We start from the raw sequence: 23,750 nt of genomic DNA on the forward strand, positions 1-23,750 counted from the left end.
ATACAATGTTACACTAGAATATGACATTCATATAATGTAACCGTGTATATGTATGATGCAAATATATATTGTATAGTGGCATCCAACTGTTGTCCAAGTATGAGCAGTAATTGATGAATTATGCCTGTTTAGCCAATTTTCCCCCATACTTCTGAGATAGTATCTTCCTACTAGTTCTTGATCATCAGCATAATTAAAAGAAAGTACTGCTCTCTTTAGAACACAATAGCTGGATAGAGGAGCAGCTGAGGTTAGTGGTATATGGGTGTATAATGTATTTGAATACTTAAATAGGATTATCGTGTATGTGTGACATAGTCCAGCAAGGAATGGTAGTAAATTAATAGTATATACAGATGTGGTGTCAATGCTTTTAACCATTTCAATACCGAGCAATTTTACACCTTCCTGCCCAGGCCAGTTTTCACGTTTCAGTGCTCTCACACTTTGAATGACAATTGCGCAGTCACACAACATTGTACCCAAACTAAAATTTTATCATTTTCTTCACACAACTAGAGCTTTCTTTTGGTGGTATTTAATCACCGCAGGGGTTTTTATTTTTTGCTAAATAACAAAAAAAGACCAAAAATTTTGAAAAAACAACAAAAAACACGTTTTTCTTTGTTTCTGTTATAAAAGTTTACAAATAAATAATTGTTCTTCATAAATTTAGGCCAAGATGTATTCTGCTACATGTCTTTGGTGAAAATAACCCAAATTAGGGATGTATTATTTAGTTTGTAGGAAAGTTATAGAGTTCACAAACTATGGTATAGATCTGAAAATTGATCAATCCTGAAGTACTGCCAGCCAATCTAATTTCTTGAGGTCCAAGAAAGTCAGAATAGTACAGATATCCCCAAATGACCCCTTTTTGCACAGTAGACAGTCTGACGTACTTCATAAGAGGAATAGCGAGTTTTTTGAAGTTGTATTTTTTTTGGCAATTTTTCGGAAAATGAAAAAAATTAAAAAAATTATTTTCACTATTTTTTTTTTTTAAACATTGTACTACTTTGGGAAGTGATCAGTAATTTCTTTTCTTTTTTTTTTTTTACACAATTTGCTTAGAGCAAAGAATTACTTTGCTATAAGCAAGCATTTACCTGAATGACATCGATTCATTCAGGGTTTTCTATTTTTTTTTTTTTTTGTGCTTAGCTATGATTTGGCCACAGCTAATCACATGACATGTGCATGTGTTCTGCTGTGACCATTCACAGCTAAGCACTAGTACACAATGGATGGCATGAATGAAACCATCCATTGTATACAACTGTCATGTGACCTGCTGTGATTGGTTACAGTAGGTCACATGGTACCGGCAACGGGGGCCGGTACTCAGATCTGTCATCGGCCGTGTCCGAGGTACACGGCCGGTGACAGATCGCGCCGCTGCAACTCTCTGCAACCGCGCGAAATGCGCATGTGCGGGAGGACGCCAAATGGCGTATACCCCGGAAATCTGCAGCACTTTTGCGGCCCCCAAACGGCTATAGGCCGGGTGGCTAATGGTTAAGTATCCTATTGGGTGTTTTTAAAATGGACAGCACAGTGGCTTAGTGGTTAGAATTTACACCTGACAACCACAGCACTACCTGCCTGGAGTTTGCATGTTCTCCCTGTGCCTGCATCAGTTTCCTCTGGGTACTCTGGGTTTTCTTTCACGCTCCAAAAGCCACTGCAGAAATTGTCAGTGCTATACAAGTACTTGAAATAAAATAATGAAACAAGAAGAAACACCAACATCACCAACATGAGAAGTCACATCAGGCAGTCAGGAGAAAGGTGCCTGCCAGATTCTAACCAGTTCCCGACCACGCTATAGCCAAAAGACTGCTACAGCGCAGTCAGCAGGTTCTGGGAGAGCGTCCATGGATGTCCTCTCAGAACCCCATCCCCAATTAGCTCCCTGATGAACAGTGTAGCTCCACCAGTGTTGGCTATCAGCGCCTCCTCAGTGCAGGCTATTCGTGCCACCTATCAATGCCAATCAGTGAAGAAGAAAAATCACTTATTTACAAAACCTTATAATGAACTAAGAAAAATTCTCAAAATTTTTGGTCTTTTTTCGTTTAGAAAAAAAAAAAAACTAAATAAACCACAGTGGTGATTAAATAACACTAAAACAAAGCTCTGTTTGTTCATTAAAAAAAAAAGATAAAATTAGTTTGGACAGTGTTGCATGATCACGCAATTGTCAAAGTGCAACAGATCTGAAAGCTGAAAATTGGCCTGGGCAAGAAGGGGTAAATGTGCCCGGTAGGCAAGTGGTTACAGTAATCTCCTGAGTCCTTTGTATTGGGATATGTGAAGAGGACAAATGCATGACATGACCCAGCTGGGGGACAAAATCAAATGACAACTTGCTCAAACTAGTTATTTAGGCAGTGGACAAAACTGAAAGGATTTTTACTTGCCTGTAAAATCCTCATCTTTAAGTACAACACTTAAATCATCAATCAAGACCATGGGATGCCCCCCCCCCCCCCCATGTGTGGGCAAAAACAACAAACACCAAGAAGCCCAAAATAAGGGACAGAGATTCCCAAACTGCTGACACCAGCTTCAAGCCACTTTTTCAGAGGCCTGAGCATCCGTCTGGTAACACTAAACAAATGTGTAAACAAAGGAGCAGGTGGTGGCCTTGCAAATGGGCTCTTCAGAACCAGGTGTCTGCTTTTCACAAGAGGTACTGACACAGAGTTGAGACATAACATGAAGTGGAGGACTCCTGATCCACGTTAAAAAACAGTGGAATGAAAAGCAGGATATGCCTTTGAAGAAGTGAATTTCCTACCTTTAAGCAACGTAGAAATAATTAAGTTGACGAGATCCTAATCTCTCAGGACTTTGAAGGCTTGAACAGCGAAAGCCAGCGACAAAGAAACAGGTTGGTAGAGTGGCCCTTGAGACAGCAGGTCAGGTCGGTATGTGCCCACAGTGTGTCTCAGGAGGAAGAAAACAGCCAAGTACCAAGTCCTTCTGGGCTAATTTGGAAGCACCAAGATCATCAGGATGCCCTTCATCTCAATCCTCTGAAGCAGCCAAGAAAGAATTACGGCAGAGGGAAGGAGTGTACAAGGCAAAGCCTATCTTACATGGTCACCAGTGTGTCCACTGTAAAGGCTTTTGCAATCCTTGTTTCTAGCCACAAACCTGTCCACCTTGTTGACGTGAAATGCCAAACAGATTTACACCCGTTTTCCCTCAATGGTAACAGATGTTCTAGAAAAAACACACACACACACACACACACACACACACACACACACGACAAAAGAGAAAGTCTGCCTGTCAACTGTGTACTCTGGGAATGCTGATAAGGCTGGAACATGCCTTTAGCCCCACACTAGAAAAAAAAAAACAGTCCATTTCTCAAAAATCTGCATGACTTCTGGTACCACCCTGATGAAGATGTAAGCCATGGCGCTGTAACCGAACCCTCAAGGGTCAGTCTGCGGCATCAGGCAGTGGCTCTTTGATTGAGAGATTGTTGAGGGAAAGTCTAGACTCCCTCGATAAGAACATCCTTTGGACAGTTTCCATCTGTGGGACTTCCTTTTCAACCTGACAGGCTGCCCTCAGTTGTGAGAAAATGACAAGAAAAATGGAAGAAAGAATTTCCCAGATGCCAGTGCAGAGTTGGTGAGTAATAAGGTCAGCCACATAATGGGCTTGTATGGCCCAGTCCAGAGACTATGGGAGCTTTCCCCATGCAGTCAACACAATGAGTTGCAGAGGCAGAGTGAGACAAGGCAAACATTGCGGCCTTGAAGGAGGCTAACTTGAGGCCCAGTACTTCAAAAAAAAAAAATAAAAAAATCAGGCCAAAAAGGGAGCTTCTTTGAGAGAAGGGTCCAGATGTAAGAACGGAGGGTAAACACTTGCTCCCGTTAAACATCCTGGCCTAGGCCATGTCTCCAGCAGTGGGTCAGATCCAACATAAAACTGAGGACAATGATCCACCCAATGCTTGGAAGTGTGGACTGCGATGGCATAGGCAGAGGATTTCCTTCAATAGAAGATTGTCCAGATAGCGGATAATGTGGATTCCCTGAGAGAGTGCAACATAGCAGGGATTAGGGCAAGCACCTTGGTGAAAACCTAAGGGCCCAGGAACAGGCTGAAAAGAGAAGAGCAACAAACTGAAATGCCATTCGCCCACTGCTACCCACAAAAAAAAAAAAAAAAAAAAAAGCTGAAGCAGGAGAAACAATATTTTGTTAGGGCACTGTATGTGCATTTTAGGTTTTTTTTTTTTTTTACACATATTTGTATGTTGATTTGTCAGATGCTATATATGGTCTCCTGGGTGGCATATTAAAAGTCCCGCAAATTTTTGCATTACTTTGGATTCTTTGAGACCAGTTATGCAGCCAGAGAACCTACTAGGGCCCAACAAACAGCCATAGAAAACACTGTTTGCATGGCCAAGCTTGACAGAGCAAGAGACCTCTAAAAACTCTTATTCGTTGGGTCTTTGAAGAGTGGGGAATATTCAAACATAACTATCAGGTCTTTTTTTGAGGCAGGAAATAGCTGGATTCATCACTGAAACCCTTTACGTTTTGTAGTAAGCCTCCTCAACTGGGCACTGCTGAGCAAACCTTTTGGGAGAATACAGCTTTTGTCTGGCCTTGACCAGTCTTCATACAGAAAACCCTGTACTAATGGATGAGCTGAAAGGATCTAGTAGGTCCTTCCTTGTAGGGCATGAGAAGCAATCCCATACTGGAGACCTTCGGTCCAGAAGGTGGAAATAGCTTTAAATTCAAACATGAGCCTAACTTGTCCATCAGAAACTAAAAAGGGTTTCTTGTAGCTTGGGAGAAGTGGAGTGCCCATTCTCCTAAGAGGAGTTCTCAGACTCCAAAATGTTCACTTTTTACGGTCATCAATAAGAAAAACACTATGCACTGATGGAGGCCACAGGACACACTCATCTGAACATTCCACTCGAATTAGAAAAATGAGGCATGGGGGTCCCTGAGGAGAGAAGGGGAGACTCTGGAGGTATAGCAACTGAGGCCCAAAGAGCCAGAAGCAGCATTTCCATAGCTTGAGGGGGAATTACAACCTGTTGTGGTGGAGAAAAAGAAAAAAAAAAAAAAAAAAAAAAAAAAAAAAAAAAAAGGGATGTGCAGCTGTCCTGTGTTTCACCTGGTTGCGTCCTGGATGGACGATACATTTGTCCAAGGTTCAGACTTTATGGGGATTTGTTCCACTAGAGGGAAGTGCTGAGTCCTTCAGCACTGAGGTAATGAGCCCAGCTGAAGGTAGTGGGCTCATTAAGGCTGGTATAAAACTTCCCAGCTTGCTTAGGGAGTTGCTCCAACCTGGAACCAGATCTGTGCCTGAGCTGACTGGGGGAGCAAACATCTTATCTGTGTGCAGGGAGACAAAAGCCTGTGTGGCTAGCCTCCAACCACTAGCAACTAGGTATAGCATCAGGCTGTACCTAGTGGGTAGCTAGGGAAAGCTGTTGGTACAGTAAGTAGCCAAGTTGGCCAGGATTTAATTTGATGTTTCTTTTTGGTTTGACATTTTCTGTACATATTGTAAATAAACTGCACCTTTTTGTTTTTTCACCTCCACTGTTGTTGTGCTGTGCCTGTCTTTTTGTGTTGTGCACCCATCCAGGGGGTCACACCCACCCACCGCCGAGCTAAACCCGTTACACAGGGAATGGAACAAAAGCTTCTCGGCTGGGTGGGTGGTGTTGCTCTTTATGTCACAGCTGCACAAACCATTTTAAATGTTACAGAAGTGTTGTGACATACTGCTTCGGGCCTAAATCATACCACCCACCCCTATGCACATAAGACAGGGGCCACGGTGTGCAAAGACAAATCCCCAAAACAGGTGGCAGGGAAGGATGTCGGGTGCCTTGGTAAGAAGGTAGGTTGGTGAGTCTGTATTTGTAAGTAAACCTGTGATCCCCATGATTAGCTAGTTATAACATCATCAGGAACAAATCTGACAGTTACAGAGGTCTAGTGTAAACATAATGGCTTTAGACAACAGCCACCAGGGAGGTTTATTTACATGCAAACATATGCAATCATCATAACTTGCTGTTTAACCAACTGGTTTCTGATTTCTAGGAAAACATTTTTCAGCAGGAACGGAGAACTAGAAATGTGCAAAGCCGAGTTCTCCTCTGGAATGTATTAGGATTCTCATGACATGGAGACCCATGCTTAAGAAGGATAAAGAGGACAAGAATTATGGAAGCGGTGGGCAAAAAAGGCAAGTAGAGGACTAGTCACCAGCATTGTCCCTTTTCTCCCCCAGTTACTGATTTACCTTGCCTTATTATGCACTGTGCCTCTAAGTGGAGGCAGCAATCTTGGTCATGTCAGCACTGACCCTCGATAACTAGCAATTGGATGAATGATCAAGGTACAGATCCACAGAAGGAAACAGAAGATACACTGCATATCCTCTGGTACAGTTTTCGCTCCAACAAGGAGACCAGTGAGCAGCACCGTAGCAATACTACCAAAACCTTGCGAGGCTAGCAGTCAGAGGCAGAGGGCCTTGAACAACTTCACACTGCAGTAACACAGCTATGACACTCAAGCAGAGGCAGTATACTACTATTTTTTTAGTAGGATGACAAGACCAGAAGATGCACACTTTTAGGGTACTGCTATTACTATAACATAGCAAATCTTCACTTTGACACCAAGCATCTGTAATATACCTGGACTCAAACACAGAAGCACTATTTGCCTCACCTCTGGTTTCATCTTTTAACCTCTGGATGCATTCCAAATTATTTTCCTTCTCATCTAGCTCACTTTCAAGGAATGCATTTCTCTCAATTGCTTGATTCAAACGCTGTTCAAAGTCCTCGAGAGATATGATGGTGGCTCTGTTTAAAGCAAACACTGGATCAGTACACAAAAACATCAAAAACTATTGAAATACATCTAAACCCAAGAACATAATGCTATACAACTGTACAATCACCACAGTCATCAGGAGTGATGGGAGGGTAAAAAAAAAAAAACAAAAAACGTTGAGATGCTAGAACAGGAATAGGAGGCTACATTTCCCAGTGAGGACACTGGTTTCTGTAGCAACTCTCTAAGAGGGGATTTTCCTCACATTCCAGCTGATCAGGTTGGTAAGGGGTACAACCTTTGTCAAATTCATGATGGGGGGGGGGGGGGGGGGGGAAATAAAATAAAAGGGAGCACCGTAGGCACGAAAAACTATGTGTAGCCACTGCATGAAATTCATCCTAACAATACAGGATCCTTTTAATCAAATTGAATGGACATGGACACACACTTAGGAGTACTACTTTAATGTGATCTGTAGTTTCAAACCTGCCTGTTCAGAACTTTTTTTTTTGTTGTGCATGTGCAAACACGCTTACCTTTCTACAAATTGCAAAGCTCAAGATAACCATATAGTGAAAATCCCTTTGAAAAGTTGTGACATTTAAAGTGACCCAGTCAGGTCTTTAAAAATCCATACCAAGGTGCCCATGTAAAAGAAGATGGTTAATACTTACCTCTACCACAACATGGGGTACAGTAGTGATGTGGAAGTTGGCAGGTGGAACCACTAAGCGTTTCAGGCGACATCACATCAACACACACTCTGAAAATGTTTCTTGATTGGGTCAATGCAGGCAGAAGGGGTCAGCATTTACATTCTTGTTTTGCAGGGACAACTTTGTGTAAATTTTTTTGACCTGATATTCACTTTAAAATACAAAAGTCTGAAAACAAACCACTAACTGAAAATAAGGGATATTAAAAAAAGAAAAGCCCTCAAGCTCACATACCTCTTTACTCTTTCCAAGTCATCATTAGCTTGTTCCAGTTCTCGGACATATTTCTGTAGTTGGTCTTTGACTGCTCTCGTTTGTGAAAGGTCATTTTCAAGTGTAGAGATGTGCAGGTAGCTTTCTGTATGTTGCTCTTCATACTTCTCCTGCATTTAGAAAAGCCAGTCAGTCATGGTTGTACAATTTGTTTGTTCTAAGAAACAGTGTAAAAGAAAAAGGCAAAATGTAATATTTGCCTATTAATGATAAACTAAAAGTGAAATTGCATTTGAAGTACACCGTAAATGTTTGGTACCTGGGAATGTCAGACAAGGAACTATCTTTTAAAGTTACCCTGTCACAGATCTGTGCAATTCAAACTGAAAATAGGTTGACAATATTGCATCAGAAGATGCGACCTGTACTGTAAAGAGGGAGGGGTTACCCTTTTACAAAAATTTGGTTTGCCTCATCTTGCATATTCAGTTTATTATTTTTCACCAGTCCTCAGAAAAAAAGACATTGCTGAATTAGGAGTTCAGCGACAGACAACAAAATTAATAAAGGGGAAGGAGGACCTCTGTTATGAGGATCAATTACATAGATTAGTTATTCACTCTTATGAAGAGGCACTTAAGTGGGTATATGATTACATTGTACAAATAAATCTTATGTAACTTCAGTAACTGTTATAGAGTACTCCAAGGTCCGAGACGAAGACACGTGCCCACAATTTGAGGTTAGAAGAAAGGACATTTAAACTTAGACTGTGAAGAGGGTCTTTTACAGTAAGAGCAGTTAAAATGATGATCCCTCTCATTGGTACAACAGCATCAACAGCTTTGAACACACACACACACACACACACACACACACACACCACTTTTTCCTAACCTTATAAGCAATGACACTGTGCAATTTATGCCTTCCTAGTGGTCCACTAGGCTTCCCAATAAGAAGTCTTGGGAGGTTAAAAAAAAGGGCAGGCCCAGCCTCATCTGGTACAGCACAATCAGAGGACTCTGACCTTCAAACTTTCAAATCCATAAAGTGTTCCTTCCACGTGCTATGTCCCCATAGGCCCTTTGGCTCCAAATCCATGCAATATAAAAACAGATATTCCGTAGTAATAGCGCAAGATGTAAGGTGAGCGCGGAGAGCAGAATAGCTGCTAGCACAATGAAGGCAAGGTAACAAAACCCACAATATAGGAGTACAAATTTAAGTGCATCGCTAGAAATAAGTGTCAAATGCAATCATAAGGTGCTTACGTGAATATATTGATCATACAATATCAGCGTGACAATCTATTGTTGCTGGGGCGCATGCGCGGCCGGCTCTGGGATGACAGCTTGTGAGTGAGAGCTCCGTCTCGCCGTCAGCCTAACCGCGGCACACACCGGACCCAGAGACACCGCAGTCTTTCCCCAGAGACATAAGGGGATACAGAGGCTCTTACCATCCTCCGGACCATGCCCCGACGCCGCAGATCACCAGGGCAGCCAGGGAAGCTGACGAGCTTCTCCCCTGCATCCAAGATGGCGCCGGCTCCTCAGCTGACAGTCTCCTCACACAAGCAGAGGGGGACACAGCGCAGAACATGGACCCCAGGCTCAAGGCACCACTATACCCAGGAGACCCGGGTGAGTCCTCTCCGCCCCTGTCTCCTTCTACAAGTAGTGCTGCAAAGTCCAGATCCAGACTGGACATACAATCTGTTTCTGACCTGCAACCTTCCTCTCCTCCTACAATTACTTCCATTTCTACTCCATCTTTAATTGAAAACTTTCCTGCTTCTGACCATCCTATCACTGAAATTTCAATGAAAAGTATGCTACAATCCCTGCGACAAACAATACATGACGACCTGACAGCAACTATATCGCAAATCTCATCCGCGGTACAAAATCAGGACAGACGCATCCGCCATATTGAGAACAGAATGGGTGAAATGTTCATGGCACACAATGACCTCAGACGCCCACACAGACCACGGAGCTGACATAGAACAAATTAACCTAAAATTGGCAGACCTAGAAGACCACTCCAGGTGCAACAATATTAAATTCCGCGGAATACCACGTGAAGAAGGAAAAAAATCATGACGGCTGCTAGAAACCCTACCTCAATTCCGGCTTCTCAGGCGAAAATAAAATTGTTTGTGGATAAATCCAAAGCTACACTTCTCAACTGCAAGAAACTTATTACCATAACCAAAGCGCTGCAGAACCATGGTATCGCCTACCAATGGGGTTTCCCCACGAAGCTCATCGTTAAGCATCAAGGAAGGCTCTACACAGTCAAAAACCTAGAGGCAGGCATAAAACTCCTGAAGACATGGAACATCCTACCCTTGGACTCCCATAAATCCACTTCAACCCGACCACAACAAATGGAAGCAGAATAGTCCTGAACCAAAAAATCCCTAACACCATTTACTACCCGACACACTGGGTATCATCTCAAAACCACTAAAGGCTGACAGACGGGCCCTAACCGAACATTTCTAAACTTCAAGTTTTTCGTCAACATGACTCCTTTCTTGAGTCATGTATGTTTCGGTTCCCCCGTTACACAGTAGCAACATCTGCTACATGTTACTTGTATTTTGCACAAGTTTTTTTTTTTAACCCCCTACCCACCTCATACCACCAGTCGCTCACATCAACCTCCTTTCCCTCAAACACCTCTACTACAAGCAGAAATAACCTCTTCAGACCAGCGAACATATCAAGATCACTACTTCTTCTCTATGGAAGCTTTACATCCAGACAAAGAAATATTCAACTTTTCACACAACTTACGAATTATCTCTCCTACTCCACGCAACCCGTATATACCCAACAATATGATTAGCATATCATCTTTGAATGTCCGAGGCCTCAACTCTCCTTACAAGAGATCTCTACTGCAAAAAGAAGCTCGCTCGCTGCAAACTGATGTTCTTTTCCTTCAAGAATCCCACTTTACCTCCTCCAAAATTCCCAAATTTAACCTACACCACTTCTCATCAATATTTATGGCAACCAACTCCAAGAAAAAGAATGGCGTCATCACCGCCATAAGAGACTCCCTCCAATTCCAATATATCTCAGAATTAGCAGATCCACAAGGCCGCTACCATATTTTAATATGCAAGATCAACGAAATCCTATATACCCTGGTCAATATCTATGGGCCAAATATCAACCAACTCCAATTCTACAACAAACTAATCACAATCATTACTACCCAGAGACAAGGCAGACTACTACTAGGAGGAGACTTCAACATCATAAACAACCCACTCCTGGACTCTTCTTCCAGTAAAAGCTCCTTTAAACATACTTTTAAGCGTTTTCTACACAACAATGACCTCTACGACATATGGCGATGCCAACACGGTACAGAAAAAGACTACACCTATTATTCTCTGCTATTCCAGAATTGATTTTTTTTTATCACAGACAAGTGGACCTTACAACATATCACCTCCTCCAAGATTGGAGCGTGGTCCGACCATGTTATGGTGCCAATTTCCATCACTCTGGACCACAATCAACATTCTTCGATCCCTCCAATATGGAGATTGAACTAAACCTTACTGAAGAATCCAGACCACAGAAAACATATACTAAACGCTCGTAACCTGTTTTTTTAAATTAATGAATCGCCTGATATTTCTATACCTATACTATGGTCTACCTACAAGGCATACATGAGAGGTATTCTTATTCAACTAAACGCCTGTATCTCTAAACAAAGAAACCAACAAAATAGATGAACTCCTCATGTCAATTAAAACAAGAGAAGAATTAAACAAAACATCCCCAGACCCCTCAACCTCTACTTCCCTTGCCACGGATAGAAACAAACTCAAAACCCTCCTACTTTATAAATACGACCTCAACCTTCAAAAAACTAAAGCTAAATTTTACTCCATGAGCAACAAAGCTAACGCCTTATTAACCAAAATGATTAAACAGTGACGCCTAAAAACCAAAATATCCTCAGTTCATCACCCAACCACACATACTTTAACCACAAATACACAAGAAATAGCTAACGCCTTTGCAACCTATTACCAATAACTATATAATCTTAAAAACGATCCTGACACCATCCAACCAACACTTACATCCATACAATTTCTTCACACAACCAAACTCCCAACTCTCCCCATCCCAACTTGACGCTATATCTACTCCGATATCTATCACAGAAATAGAAAATATTACCAAAACACTCCCTCTTAACAAATCTCCCGGAAACGACGGTTATACGAACAAATTTTACAAATATTTTGCCCCAAATCTAGCACCATACCTATCCAAACTCTTTAACCATGCTGCCACCACTGGCATATTCCCCAAAGACATGCTACAATCAATAACAACAATCCCAAAACCTGGTAAAGACCCGCAACTCGTCCAAAATTATAGACCAATCTCCCTACTTAACACAGACATAAAACTTTATGCAAAAATTATAGCTCGCAGATTAATCCCTTATCTTCCTAACTTAATACACCCAGACCAAGTAGGATTCATAACAGGCTGCCAAGCACCCGATGCCACCAGAAGACTTATAACTCTTCTGCACCATTTAGAACATATCAAACAGCCCTCAATACTCCTATCAGATGCAGAAAAAGCATTTGATCAAATACATTGGCTATTTATGCGATTGACATTACAGAAATTTGGAATTACAGGATGGATGCTAACAGCCATCCTAGCACTATATTCCCTCCCTTCAGCCAGAGTATTAACAGACAAAAAACATTATCAGAACCCTTTGATATCACCAATGGTACTAGACAAGGATGCCCACTATCCCCCATCATATTTGCGTTGCTCATTGAACGCCTAGCCTCTAATCTCAGAGATAACCCGGCATTTACTGGCATCAAATACCTTAACACTGAACATAAAATTAGCCTATTTGCAGACGACGACATATTGATGGATTACCAACCCAACCAAATCCCTCAAAACAATACAAACGCACCTCCAACACCACTCAATGGTTTCCTATTATAAACTCAATGAACCCAAATCTTCAATTTTAAACCTCCACACACCACATCATTCCCAAATATTACTTGTTAAACAATTCCCCTTCTCTTGGGGAAAAAAATAGCATTCCCTATTTAGGAATCAAACTCACTTCAACAACAGACCAACTATTCTCATCAAACCATAAAACACTACTTGAAACTATACCCCAAGAAATTGCCACCCTACGCACCTCAGAACTCTCCAAATTAGGCCGAGTTGCGACCTTGCAAATGTACATCCTACCAAAAATCCTGTACATTTTTCGCACACTCCCCATACCAGTTCCTAACACCTTCCTTTCCAAATTGCAATCGATTCTCTCCAGATTTGTATGGAACTCTAAAAAACCTAGATGCACTACCAATCTCTTAATACGCCCATCTTCCAAAGGAGGCGCGGGCCTTCCACATTTAAAAACCTACTATAAACGCTATTCTTCTGGACCAAATATATTTTTGGTGGAACCCAACTAGAGAAAAAATTTGGTCTACAATGGAAACCTTACCCTTCCATCCACTTAAACCCCAAAATTTACTCCTAATTCCTACAATGCTACAAACCAATTACCAATTAAAACACCCATATATCCAAGCCGCCCTTCAAGCCTGGCGTGATCTTCTGACCATGGAATACATAAACCCCAAACGAATTCTCACCCCAATTGAAATATTACACTCCATTACACCCTCACTGGACCTATCCCAATGGGAAAAACAAAACATACACAAAATAACAGACCTCTATAAAGACCACGCCCTGCAGCCATTTCAAATTCTCCACACCACGTTCAATTTACCATCCACGGAATACTTCACCTACTTAAGGATTGCCCACTGTATGCAAACAAAGAGTATATCTCACACCACAAAAATCCCTAATACTGCCTACCTTTTCTTTACAAAGCCACAATACCCAGGTAAAGGTATCTCCACTTTCTACAAATACATAACGAACATGCAATTTGCTTTAAAATCTACCTCCTTATCCAACTGGGAAAAAACTCTCTCAGAAACAATTACATCACATGCATGGAGCACAGCATTTAATACCACTTACAAATCATCCTGCTACAGTTCACAGTGGGAAGCATACTTAAAAATCCTCCACCAATGGTATCTAACCCCAGTCAAACTTGCCATGTATTACCCAAAACACTCCGCCTCTTGCTGGCGACAATGCGGAGACATAGGTTCAACACTACATATATTATGGTCATGCAAATCAATTCAATCGTTTTGGAAACGTGTCTTCCAACTACTCTCTGAAATAACCCAAACAGTGATCAACCCAAACCCTCTACTTGCGCTTTTACATATTGGGATTGAAAAATTCCCCTATACCTCTCGCACCATAATTGTCCACATACTTTTCGCAGGAAAAAACACTATAACCAGATTATGGAACACCACTACTGCCCCTTCTCTCAAATCACTAATTACAGATCTTAATTTCCAATACGAACTGGAAAAAAAGGATCGGCCCTCAACAACTCCACCCAATCCAAATTTAATTCCCAATGGACTAACTGGTTAAAACATCCCAATTGCTCAGTACAAGCCTGATTTTGTACAAACAATTGAATTACCCATCCACTTTAGACTGGTACTCCTCCCCCCATCCCATTATAACTTCCTCCTCCTCTCCCTACCCTCTTCCTGTTCTCCCCATGTTTACACCCCTCTAGCATTTTCTACACCTCACCAAAGTTCAGTATATATCCATATCTACCTATGTCGCTATTGCCTTATTCCTTTTCCCCAGCCAAATGGTGGGGTACACATGCTCCAATATTGTATTGTATGAATTTTTATTGAACTGAACGTCATTATTATAACATTACCCGGTTATTGAAAATCTTCAATAAAAAAATTTTGAAATAAATAATCTATTGTTGCTCGCAGGAGGACTAAAACAGAGAGGGGTTTCTAAGATTGGAATTTTTGGCAGTATTCATGGTTGAAGGTTTAGTCACTATCGGGTTTTGTAAGAAATATTTCTTCAATGCGACATTATGTATGAATATCGATTCAGGCCTGGAACTTAATACGTTTGGCCTGAGGAGCATGCTTCAAGCCTTTGAGTAAACTAGTTTCTTCAGGGGTTAATGCTACTTTACTGAGATTGAATATACCATTACTGGCTAAGTCCGCCTTCTTTTGGAGTGTTGACCCGCTTTCCTCCTCTGGTGCCTCTTCCAGATGTAAAATTCCTTTGTTGTATCTCACCCCTAAAAAATTCTGATTGTGGGATTGATTCACATTATGTTGTGGTCCGTTATTATGGTGCACATGAGGGGGACCTCCTCCTGTGATCAGAATAATATGCATCACATTGTGATGTATTGTTATGGCCTCAAGAGTGACCATGAAAATGTGATGGATGGTCATAGGGATGATCAGTGTAGTGAGTGTTTCGATAGTCCTTGTGGCCCTGATGGTTAGTCCTTGAATGGGCATAAGGCCTATTTGCATTATGAGAGTCCCTGTTCTGTATAGGGAGGGCTGTATCATCATCTCGTGAGAAGGAGAAGTTTCTATTAGAGCTCTTCCCATTATGGTATGGGGATGCATGTGCAGTATTACCCATTTGTCTCCTCTTGGGGGCACCACCCTTAGAGGTAAAAATTGTCCTGGTCTCCTATTTCGAAAACTATTATCTGAGTAATGTACAGATCTCATATCTCTTGTGCCCATCTCATCATCTTGCAAATCTTGTAGTGCATGGAACATGTTAGAAGTGGGAATGTGGAACATATCCTCATCCATAGATGAGGCACTCTCCAGGGTATCTCTTCTAGAATGCTGTGCCTGGGGATAATATCCCCTCGAATCAGCACTAGAGAGTCTCCTGAAAAAAGGTTTCAGTGACGGAGGGGGTCCTCTGGTGTCAAATCTGACATTATGTGTTTTGTTAGCCTCCACATTCATGTCAGTGGGTATTTGCCACTTAAAAAGACGTTATCCTCCTTATAATCTTTGTGATTATCTGTTGTAATTTATCAGACTCCACTTTATACTCTTTATTCTCCACAAAAGGGAGGAGATTCTCTCTAGTTTTATTGATTTCTGTATCTAAAAAAAACGCATCAGCTTTTTCTTTTAGTGCAAGATTAAAAATTTAAAGTTTTTAAAAAACATTAACCATTTGCCCTTTAGAGGATTTACCTCCCTTAATGACCAGGCCTCTTTTTGCTACTCGGCGCTGCACTAATTCAACTGATAATTGCGCGGTCATGCAATGCTGTACGAAATTTATGTCCTTTTTTCACACAAATATAGCTTTCTTTTGGTGGTATTTGATCACCTGTGCACTTTTTATTTTTCACACCATAAACAAAAAAAACCCGAAAATTTTGAAGAAAAAAAACTATATTTCTTACTTTCAACTATAAAAATATATTGTAAACTCAAATTTAATTTATAAATTTAGGCCAAAATGTAATGTTTTTGGTAGAAAAAAAAAAAAATTCACAATAAGTGTATATTTATTGCTTTGTGTGAAAGTTATAGCATCTACAAACTATGGTATAGTAAAAATGGAATTTACACAGCTTTTACTTTCTGACTGCCCATCACATTTCTTGAGGTGCTAAAATACCAGGATAGTACAAACCACGGGCAGACTGACAACTCAAGGGGCTCCCGGACAATAGGGGATCATGGGGCCCCTGTGTCCTTGCCCAAACTCAAAAAAAGTCTATGAAAAGATACCAGAGGCATTTCATGGAGCCCCCTACGGACCCCAGGCCCTCGGGCAGTGCCCGAGTTTCCAAATGGTCAGTCCTCCCCTGGTACAATCACCCCCAAATGACCCCTTTTCAGAAAGTAGACACTCTAAGCCATCTGCTGAGAGGTATATGGAGTTCATGGAAGATTTTTTCATTTTCCAGAAACTTTGTGTATTAAAAAAAAAAAAGGTTTTTTTTTCCCCCACACAAAGTTGTAATTTAAATGATATTTCTCGCACAAGTCATGGGTATATGTGGAATTACACCCCAAAATACATTCTGCTACTTCTACCGAGTATGGGGGTACCACATGTTGGACTTTTTGGGAGCCTAGCCACATACAGGAGCCTGAAATCCAATGACCACTTTGAAACCCGGAAGGTGCGTAACTTCCTCATTTCACTTCCTCACTACCCATCACAGTTTTGGAGGCACTGAAATGCCAGGATAGCACCAAACCCCTCAAATGATCTACTTTTGGAAAGTAGACACCCCGACGAATTTAAAAAGAAGCATGGTGAGTATTTTGCAGATCTCATTTTTTCTCACAAGGTTTTGAAATCTAAAAAAAAAGAAAAGAAAAAATATATGTTTTTGTTTTTCTTCTTCAAATTTTAAAAAACTTGTGGCACCAAACAAGATCTGCAAAATACTCACCACGCTTATCAAATGCCTTGGGGTGTCTACTTTCCAAAAAGTTGTCATTTGCGGGGGGGGGGGGGGTTGGTACTATCCTGGTATTTCAGGGCCTTCGAAACTGAAAGGTAGTCAGGAAGTGTAATGAGGAGACATAGCCCTTTAAAAGCCTGATGGTGCTTATTGGATTTTGGGGTCCTGTACTTGGCTAGACTGCCAAAACGTCTCTCACATGTGGTACCCCCATACTCGAGAGAAGTAGCAGAATGTATTTTGGGGAGTATTTCCACATATACCCATGGCATGTGTGAGCAATAAATAATTTAAATGACAATTTTGTGTAAAAAAAAAAAAAAATTTTTTTTGCAATTTTTCAAAAACTTGTGGTAAAAAATAAAATTCTTCTATTGATTCAACATGCCTCTAAGCAAAATAGTTTGGGGTGTTTACTTTCCAAAAAGGGGTCGTTTTGGGGGGTGGGGGCATTTTATACCCAGCATTAGAAGTTTATGCCACACATCACTCACTCTAACCACCTGAAGACTAAGCCTTTTCTGACACTTTTTGTTCACATGAAAAAAAAAAAAAAAAAAAAAAAAAAAATCAGTATTTTTTGCTAGGAAATTAATTTAAGCCCCAAACATTATATATTTTTTTTAAAGCAAACACCCTAGTGAATAAAATTGAGGGTTCTGCAGTTTTTTATATCACATAGTACTCGCACAGCGATTTTTCAAACGCAATTTAAAAAAAAAAAATTTTTTTTTTTTTACTTTTAATGCACAAACAAAATATTGCCCAATTATTTGGTAAAATATAAAAGATGATGGTATACTGAGTAAACAGATACCAAACATTACATGCTTTTAAACTGTGCATGCCCTGTGCAATGGTGACAAACTGCATACATTTTTAATATTCATAGGCAATGTTTTAAAAGCCTTTACAAGCTACCATTTTAGATCTACAGAGGAAGTCTAGTGTTAGAATTACTGCCCTTGATCTGACGTTTGTGGCGATACCTCACATGCATGGTTCAACCGCTGTTTCCATACTGGCACAGGGTCAACGCTCACAAACGCAGATGCACGCGTGCACCGTGGGGGGGGGGTGGTCGAGGGTACTTTCTTTTTTTTTTTGTTATTTTTACACTGTCCCCTTCATTTTTTTTTTTTGATCACTTTTAATGTGATCACAGGGAATGCAAATATCCCCTATAACTTCAATGGGCATTGTCAAATTCTTTTTTGAGAAATCTGGGTTCTATCAGACTCTAGATATCTCCTCTACCCATACATTATCTAATCAAACCTAGATCGGTGTGATCATATGCTTTCCCAATTTACAAATGGTGCTGTTTATATCCTGTGAAACTGAAGTGATGAAATGCTCGTAGCTTCCGATTTCTTAGGCTATAGAGATGATTGGCACCATTCTGGTCTCCAATCAGCTCTATGGTCAGCTAGCAGAAACACCGGCTGCATTCTCAGGTTGCCCCGATGGCACGGGACTGCCCGAGAAGGCCGTGGAAAGCAGTGGGGGAGGGGGCATCATATCCCGCTGCTTGTAAAAGCAATCCTGCAGCCAATTTGCCACTAGGATTGCTCTTACATGAAAGCCGATCGCCGGCTAAGAAAAAAAAAAAAAAAAATGATCCCATGATGATGCCTGCAGCTGTAGGCATCATCCTGGTATAACCATTCAAGTCCAGTGATGTACCAGTATGTCGCTGGTCCTTGTTGGGTATACAGTAATACCTCGGATTACAAATTTAATTCGTTCTGTAGGACATTTCGTATAGCGAAAAATTCATAAACCTAAACACGGTTTCCCATAGGAATACATTGAAAACCAATTAATCCATTCCGAAGGTCAGAAAAACAGTAAACGCTACTAAAATACTGCAGGAGTTATTTTATTAACTTATGCGGTATTTTAGTAGTGACAACCATGTGTTAATGTTTCAGCTGTCAGCGGGGTTCCCCACTGACAGCTGAACGTAAAAGAATTACTGGCAATTAAAAAAATTTTTTCATTGCCAGCAATTCTCTTACACTCCGCTGTTGGTGCCAGCTTTTAAATGTAATTACTGTTGTTTTTTTCTTCTTCACTATACAGTAGTTCAGAAACTTATCTGTCACTTTCCCCCCTAAAAGAGAGAAAGTTTTTTAGTTCATTTCTCCAAATTAAAAGAAACAATGTTTCCTTTCAGTTTCTTAAAAGATACAAAACAATCCTTTAGCTCCAGGGAAACTGACAGCTAATGCGAGCTATAGTTATACAAAACCGAAAGAAAAAAACGTCAATTGCATTTAAAAATCAGCACTGACATACACTTCGTATTGTGTAAAACATTTGTAAACCGAGGCATTAGTTTCAATGGATTTTCATTCGGAAACCGAAAATTACGTTAAGAGTTATTTATAAACCGCGGTATTACTGTATATGCCATGTTTTAGTATGCAGCCTGTGGACTGAATGAAAAAAAAAGAAATCTCTGCCAGAAGAAAAAAAAAAAAAAAAAAAAAAAAAAAAAAAAAAAAAAAGGAGTGTGGTATGCCCACCATTAGAGAATATACTGTCCTGCATCCACCCACTTCCACTGGTGGGCACACATTAGGTCACATGGTGCCACATTCGCCAATTCCAAGATTGTACAAAATGTCTAAATAGTGGCATGCTTGAATAAAAATTGTCAATGTATAAGTGGTGCCCCATATGGAAAAAGGATGCCACCAAGTCCCAAACTATCTTGCCACTACTCCCCATATAGTCTGGGCATCTGGGGGGCTCCACATGACTATCTTTTCCCTTGTAAATCCGAAACTTATAAGTATAGCCTTTTGTCCTCTCACAGGTCTTCTACATCTGGACCCCATATCTGGCACATTTGCTGGGGAGAAAAACTGTTTGAAGGCAAGGTGGCCAGAAAAAAATTAATGAGGGACTCATCAACGCAGATTTTTTGCTTGGGAGTATAGACATCTGCAAATTTTTGGTTAAGGTGATTTGCGAGGGGCTGAATTTTGTGGAGCTGGTCAAGGTTGGCTCACTCCTGGCTCCAATTAGCTCTGGGAGAAGTCATTAAGCTAGGGCCTCACATACTTTTTCCTCCCTGCACTGTGAATGTTTACATGTTATGTGCAATTAAACCATGGCAACATCTAATGTTTGTTTAGTATGTTCAGCAGACTGTGTTCTTCTATTGTGACTTAGATGACGTTCAGAGCACATTTTATGCCCAATTCACGCAAAACTCCACGTAATCCCAAGGGGTTCACATACTTTTTCTTGCAACTGTAGCTTGAAAATGTTTTGGTAAATCCATGGGAAAAAAAAAAAAAAAAAAACCTAAAATTGTGCCTGTATCCAATATATACAGTTGTGGCCAAAATTATTCAACCCCCAATGCTGTAAAGGGGTTTAGGGACTATAGTGTACATTTGGAATTGTATTCAGAATCAAATCCTACAAGGACGTTGTAACTACCCAAATGCAACTAAAATGACATCAATTGTTTATGTAATACAGTAGTAAATGGTTCTTATGTGGTTTCTTCATTGCCACAATTATTCAACCCCTTAAAGACTACCACTCTGAAGAACAGAGGTTCATACAGGTGCTTTCCATCAGGTATTGAAAACACCTGTGGATGTCACCGAGCAGCAATCAAGCATAATAAGCACCAATTAGGCAGCTTTAAAATGACTGTGATACTCAGCTCCTTCTAGACATTTACTGGTGTGGTTACAAACATGGTGAAGGCAAGAGAATGGTCCAGGAAGACAAGAGAAGAGGTGATTTCTCTTCACAGGAAGGGCAATGGCTATAAGAAGATTGCAAAGATGTTAAACATACCAAGAGACACCTTAGGAAGCATCATTCGCAAATTCAAGGCAAAGGGCACTGTTGAAACGCTACCTGGTCGTGGCAGAAAGAAGATGCTGACTTCGACTGCTGTGCGCTACCTGAAGCGTAGAGTGGAGAGAAGTCCCCGTGTGACTGCTGAGGAACTGAGAAAAGATTTGTCAGATGTGGGTACAGAAGTTTCAGCCCAGACAATAAGACGCACACTGCGTAATGAAGGCCTCCGTGCCAGAACTCCCAGGCGTACCCCCTTGCTGTCTCCAAAGAATAAGAAGAGTCGACTGCAGTATGCCAAAAGCCATGTGGACAAACCACAAAAGTTGTGGGATAGTGTTCTGTGGACTGATGAAACAAAATTAGAACTGTTTGGGCCCATGGATCAACGCTATGTTTGGAGGAGGAAGAACAAGGCCTATGATGAAAAGAACACCTTGCCTACTGTGAAGCATGGTGGAGGGTCAATCATGCTTTGGGGCTGTTTTGCTTCTGCAGGTACAGGGAAGCTTCAGCGTGTGCAAGGTACCATGAATTCTCTTCAGTACCAGGAGATATTGGATGGAAACGTGATGCAGTCCGTCACACACCTGAGGCTTGGGAGACGTTGGACCTTTCAACAGGACAATGATCCCAAGCATACCTCCAAGTCCACTAGAGCATGGTTGCAGAGGAAAGGCTGGAACATTTTGGAGTGGCCATCGCAGTCACCAGACTTAAATCCGATTGAGAACCTCTGGTGGGACTTAAAGAAAGCAGTTGCAGTGCGCAAGCCTAAGAATGTGACTGAACTGGAGGCCTTTGCCCATGAAGAATGGGCGAAGATACCCGTAGATCGCTGCAAGACACTTGTGTCAAGCTATGCTTCACGTTTAAAAGCTGTTATAACTGTAAAAGGATGCTGTACTAAGTACTAAGATTGAATGTCACTTGGGGGTTGAATAAAACTGATAATGCTGTGAGCACAGAAAAGACATTTGTGGTTATTTCATTATAACTGTTATGTTATATTTGTCTGACCTACAAGTGCCTCTTTAATGTAAATGTAAGCAAGATGACTGAATGATCAAAAGCAATGTCAAACTGGCCAAAACACTCAATTTCAGTGGGGGTTGAATAATTTTGGCCACAACTGTATCTACACACCCCTGTTGAAAATGTCAGATAATCGGTGATGTGAATAAAAAAATAAAAATTTCAGAACTTTTTACACCTTTAATAAAGTGACCTATAAAACTGTACAACTCAATTGAAAAAAACTGAAATCTTTGAGGGGGTGCTGCATTAAGTGTGCACACTTACAACTGGGGATGTAGCTCTGTTCAGAATTAAGCAATCCCGTTCAAAATCATGTTAAATAGGAGTCAGTACACACCTGCCATTTAAAATGCCTCTGGTTAACCCCGAATAAAGTTCAGCTGTTCTAGTAGGTCTTTCCTGACATTTTATTAGTCGCATCCTACAGCAAAAGGCATGGTCTGCAGAGAGCTTCCAAAGTATCAGAGGGATCTCACTGTTAAAAGGTATCAGCCAGGAGAAGAGCACAAAAGAATTTCCAAGGCATTCGATATATCATGGAACACAGTGAAGACAGACCTCATCAAGTGGAGAAAATATGGCCCAACAGTGACATCACCAAGAACTGGATGTCCTTCCAAAATTGCTGAAAAGATGAATAGAAAACTGGTCTGAGAGGCTGCCAAGAGGCCTACAGCTACATTAAAGGTGCTGCAGGAATATCTGGCAAGTACTGGCTGTGTGGTACATGTGACAACAATCTCCCGTATTCTTCATATGTCAGGGCTGTGGGGTAGAGTGGCAAGACATAAGCCTTTTCTTTCTTTTGCAAAAACACGTCTGAAGTCTCCCAAAAGCATGTGGGAAAAATGTATTATAGTCTGAAGAAACCAAGGTTGAAAGTTTTGGCCACAATTCCAAAAGATGTTTGGCGCAAACACAAAATTGCCCATCACCAAAAGAACACCATACCCGCAGTGAAGCATGGTGGTGGTGGCATCATTCTTTGGGGCTGTTTTTCTTCAGCTGGAACTGGGGCCTTAATCAAGGTATAGAGAATTATGAACAGCTGCACATACCAATCATTATTGGCACAAAACCTTCAGGCTTCTGCTAGAAAGCTGAACATAAAGAGGAACTTTATCTTTCAGCATGACAATGACTCAAAGCATACATCCAAATCAACAAAGGAATGACTTCACCTGAAAAAGATTAAAGTTTTGGAATGGTCCAGCCAGAGCCCAGACTTGAATCCGATTGAAAATCTGTGAGGTGATCTTAACAGGGCTGTGCACAGGAGATGCCCTAGAAATTTGACAGATTTGGAGCGTTTTAGCAAGGAAGAGTGGCCATATATTGCCAAGTCAAGATGTGCCATGCTGATAGACTCATACCCAAAAAGACTACATGCTGTAATAAAATCAAAAGGTGCTGCAACAAAGTATTAGTTTAAGGGTGTGCACACTTATGCAACCCTATTTTAGTTTTTAATTTTTACTTCCCTCCACCTAAAAGATTTCAGTTTGTTCAATTTATAGGTTACATCAAAAAGGTGGAAAAAAAAGTTCTGAAATGATTTATCGGTGTCTCAACCTGACATTTTAAAACAGAGGTGTGTAGGACCTTTAATATCCAGTCTGTGAATATATATATTTATTACACACACACACACACACCTTAC

The 23,750-nt window shown here is 40.9% G+C and overlaps 1 protein-coding gene across 8 annotated transcripts in view; it reads right to left on the minus strand.

Annotated features, from left to right (window-relative positions):
- The window catches only part of NDE1 (nudE neurodevelopment protein 1), a 188,092-nt gene that overhangs the window by 111,560 nt on the left and 52,782 nt on the right, over positions 1–23,750 (minus strand). For all 8 annotated transcript variants that reach the window (XR_016312993.1, XM_089679089.1, XM_089679090.1 and 5 more), the window contains 2 exons: positions 7,808–7,956; positions 6,747–6,883 (listed from right to left, as the gene is read on the minus strand). Coding sequence is in view for 7 of the 8 variants with exons in the window: in XM_089679089.1 (XP_089535215.1) it covers positions 6,747–6,883; positions 7,808–7,956 (286 nt within the window). In the remaining variant the exon portion in view is untranslated. The remainder of the gene's footprint in view (positions 1–6,746; positions 6,884–7,807; positions 7,957–23,750) is intronic.

Source organism: Staurois parvus, unplaced genomic scaffold, assembly GCF_062004578.1.
Source record: "Staurois parvus isolate SC_StPar_1 unplaced genomic scaffold, SC_StPar_1.0 ptg000217l, whole genome shotgun sequence".
Lineage (NCBI taxonomy): Eukaryota > Metazoa > Chordata > Amphibia > Anura > Ranidae > Staurois > Staurois parvus.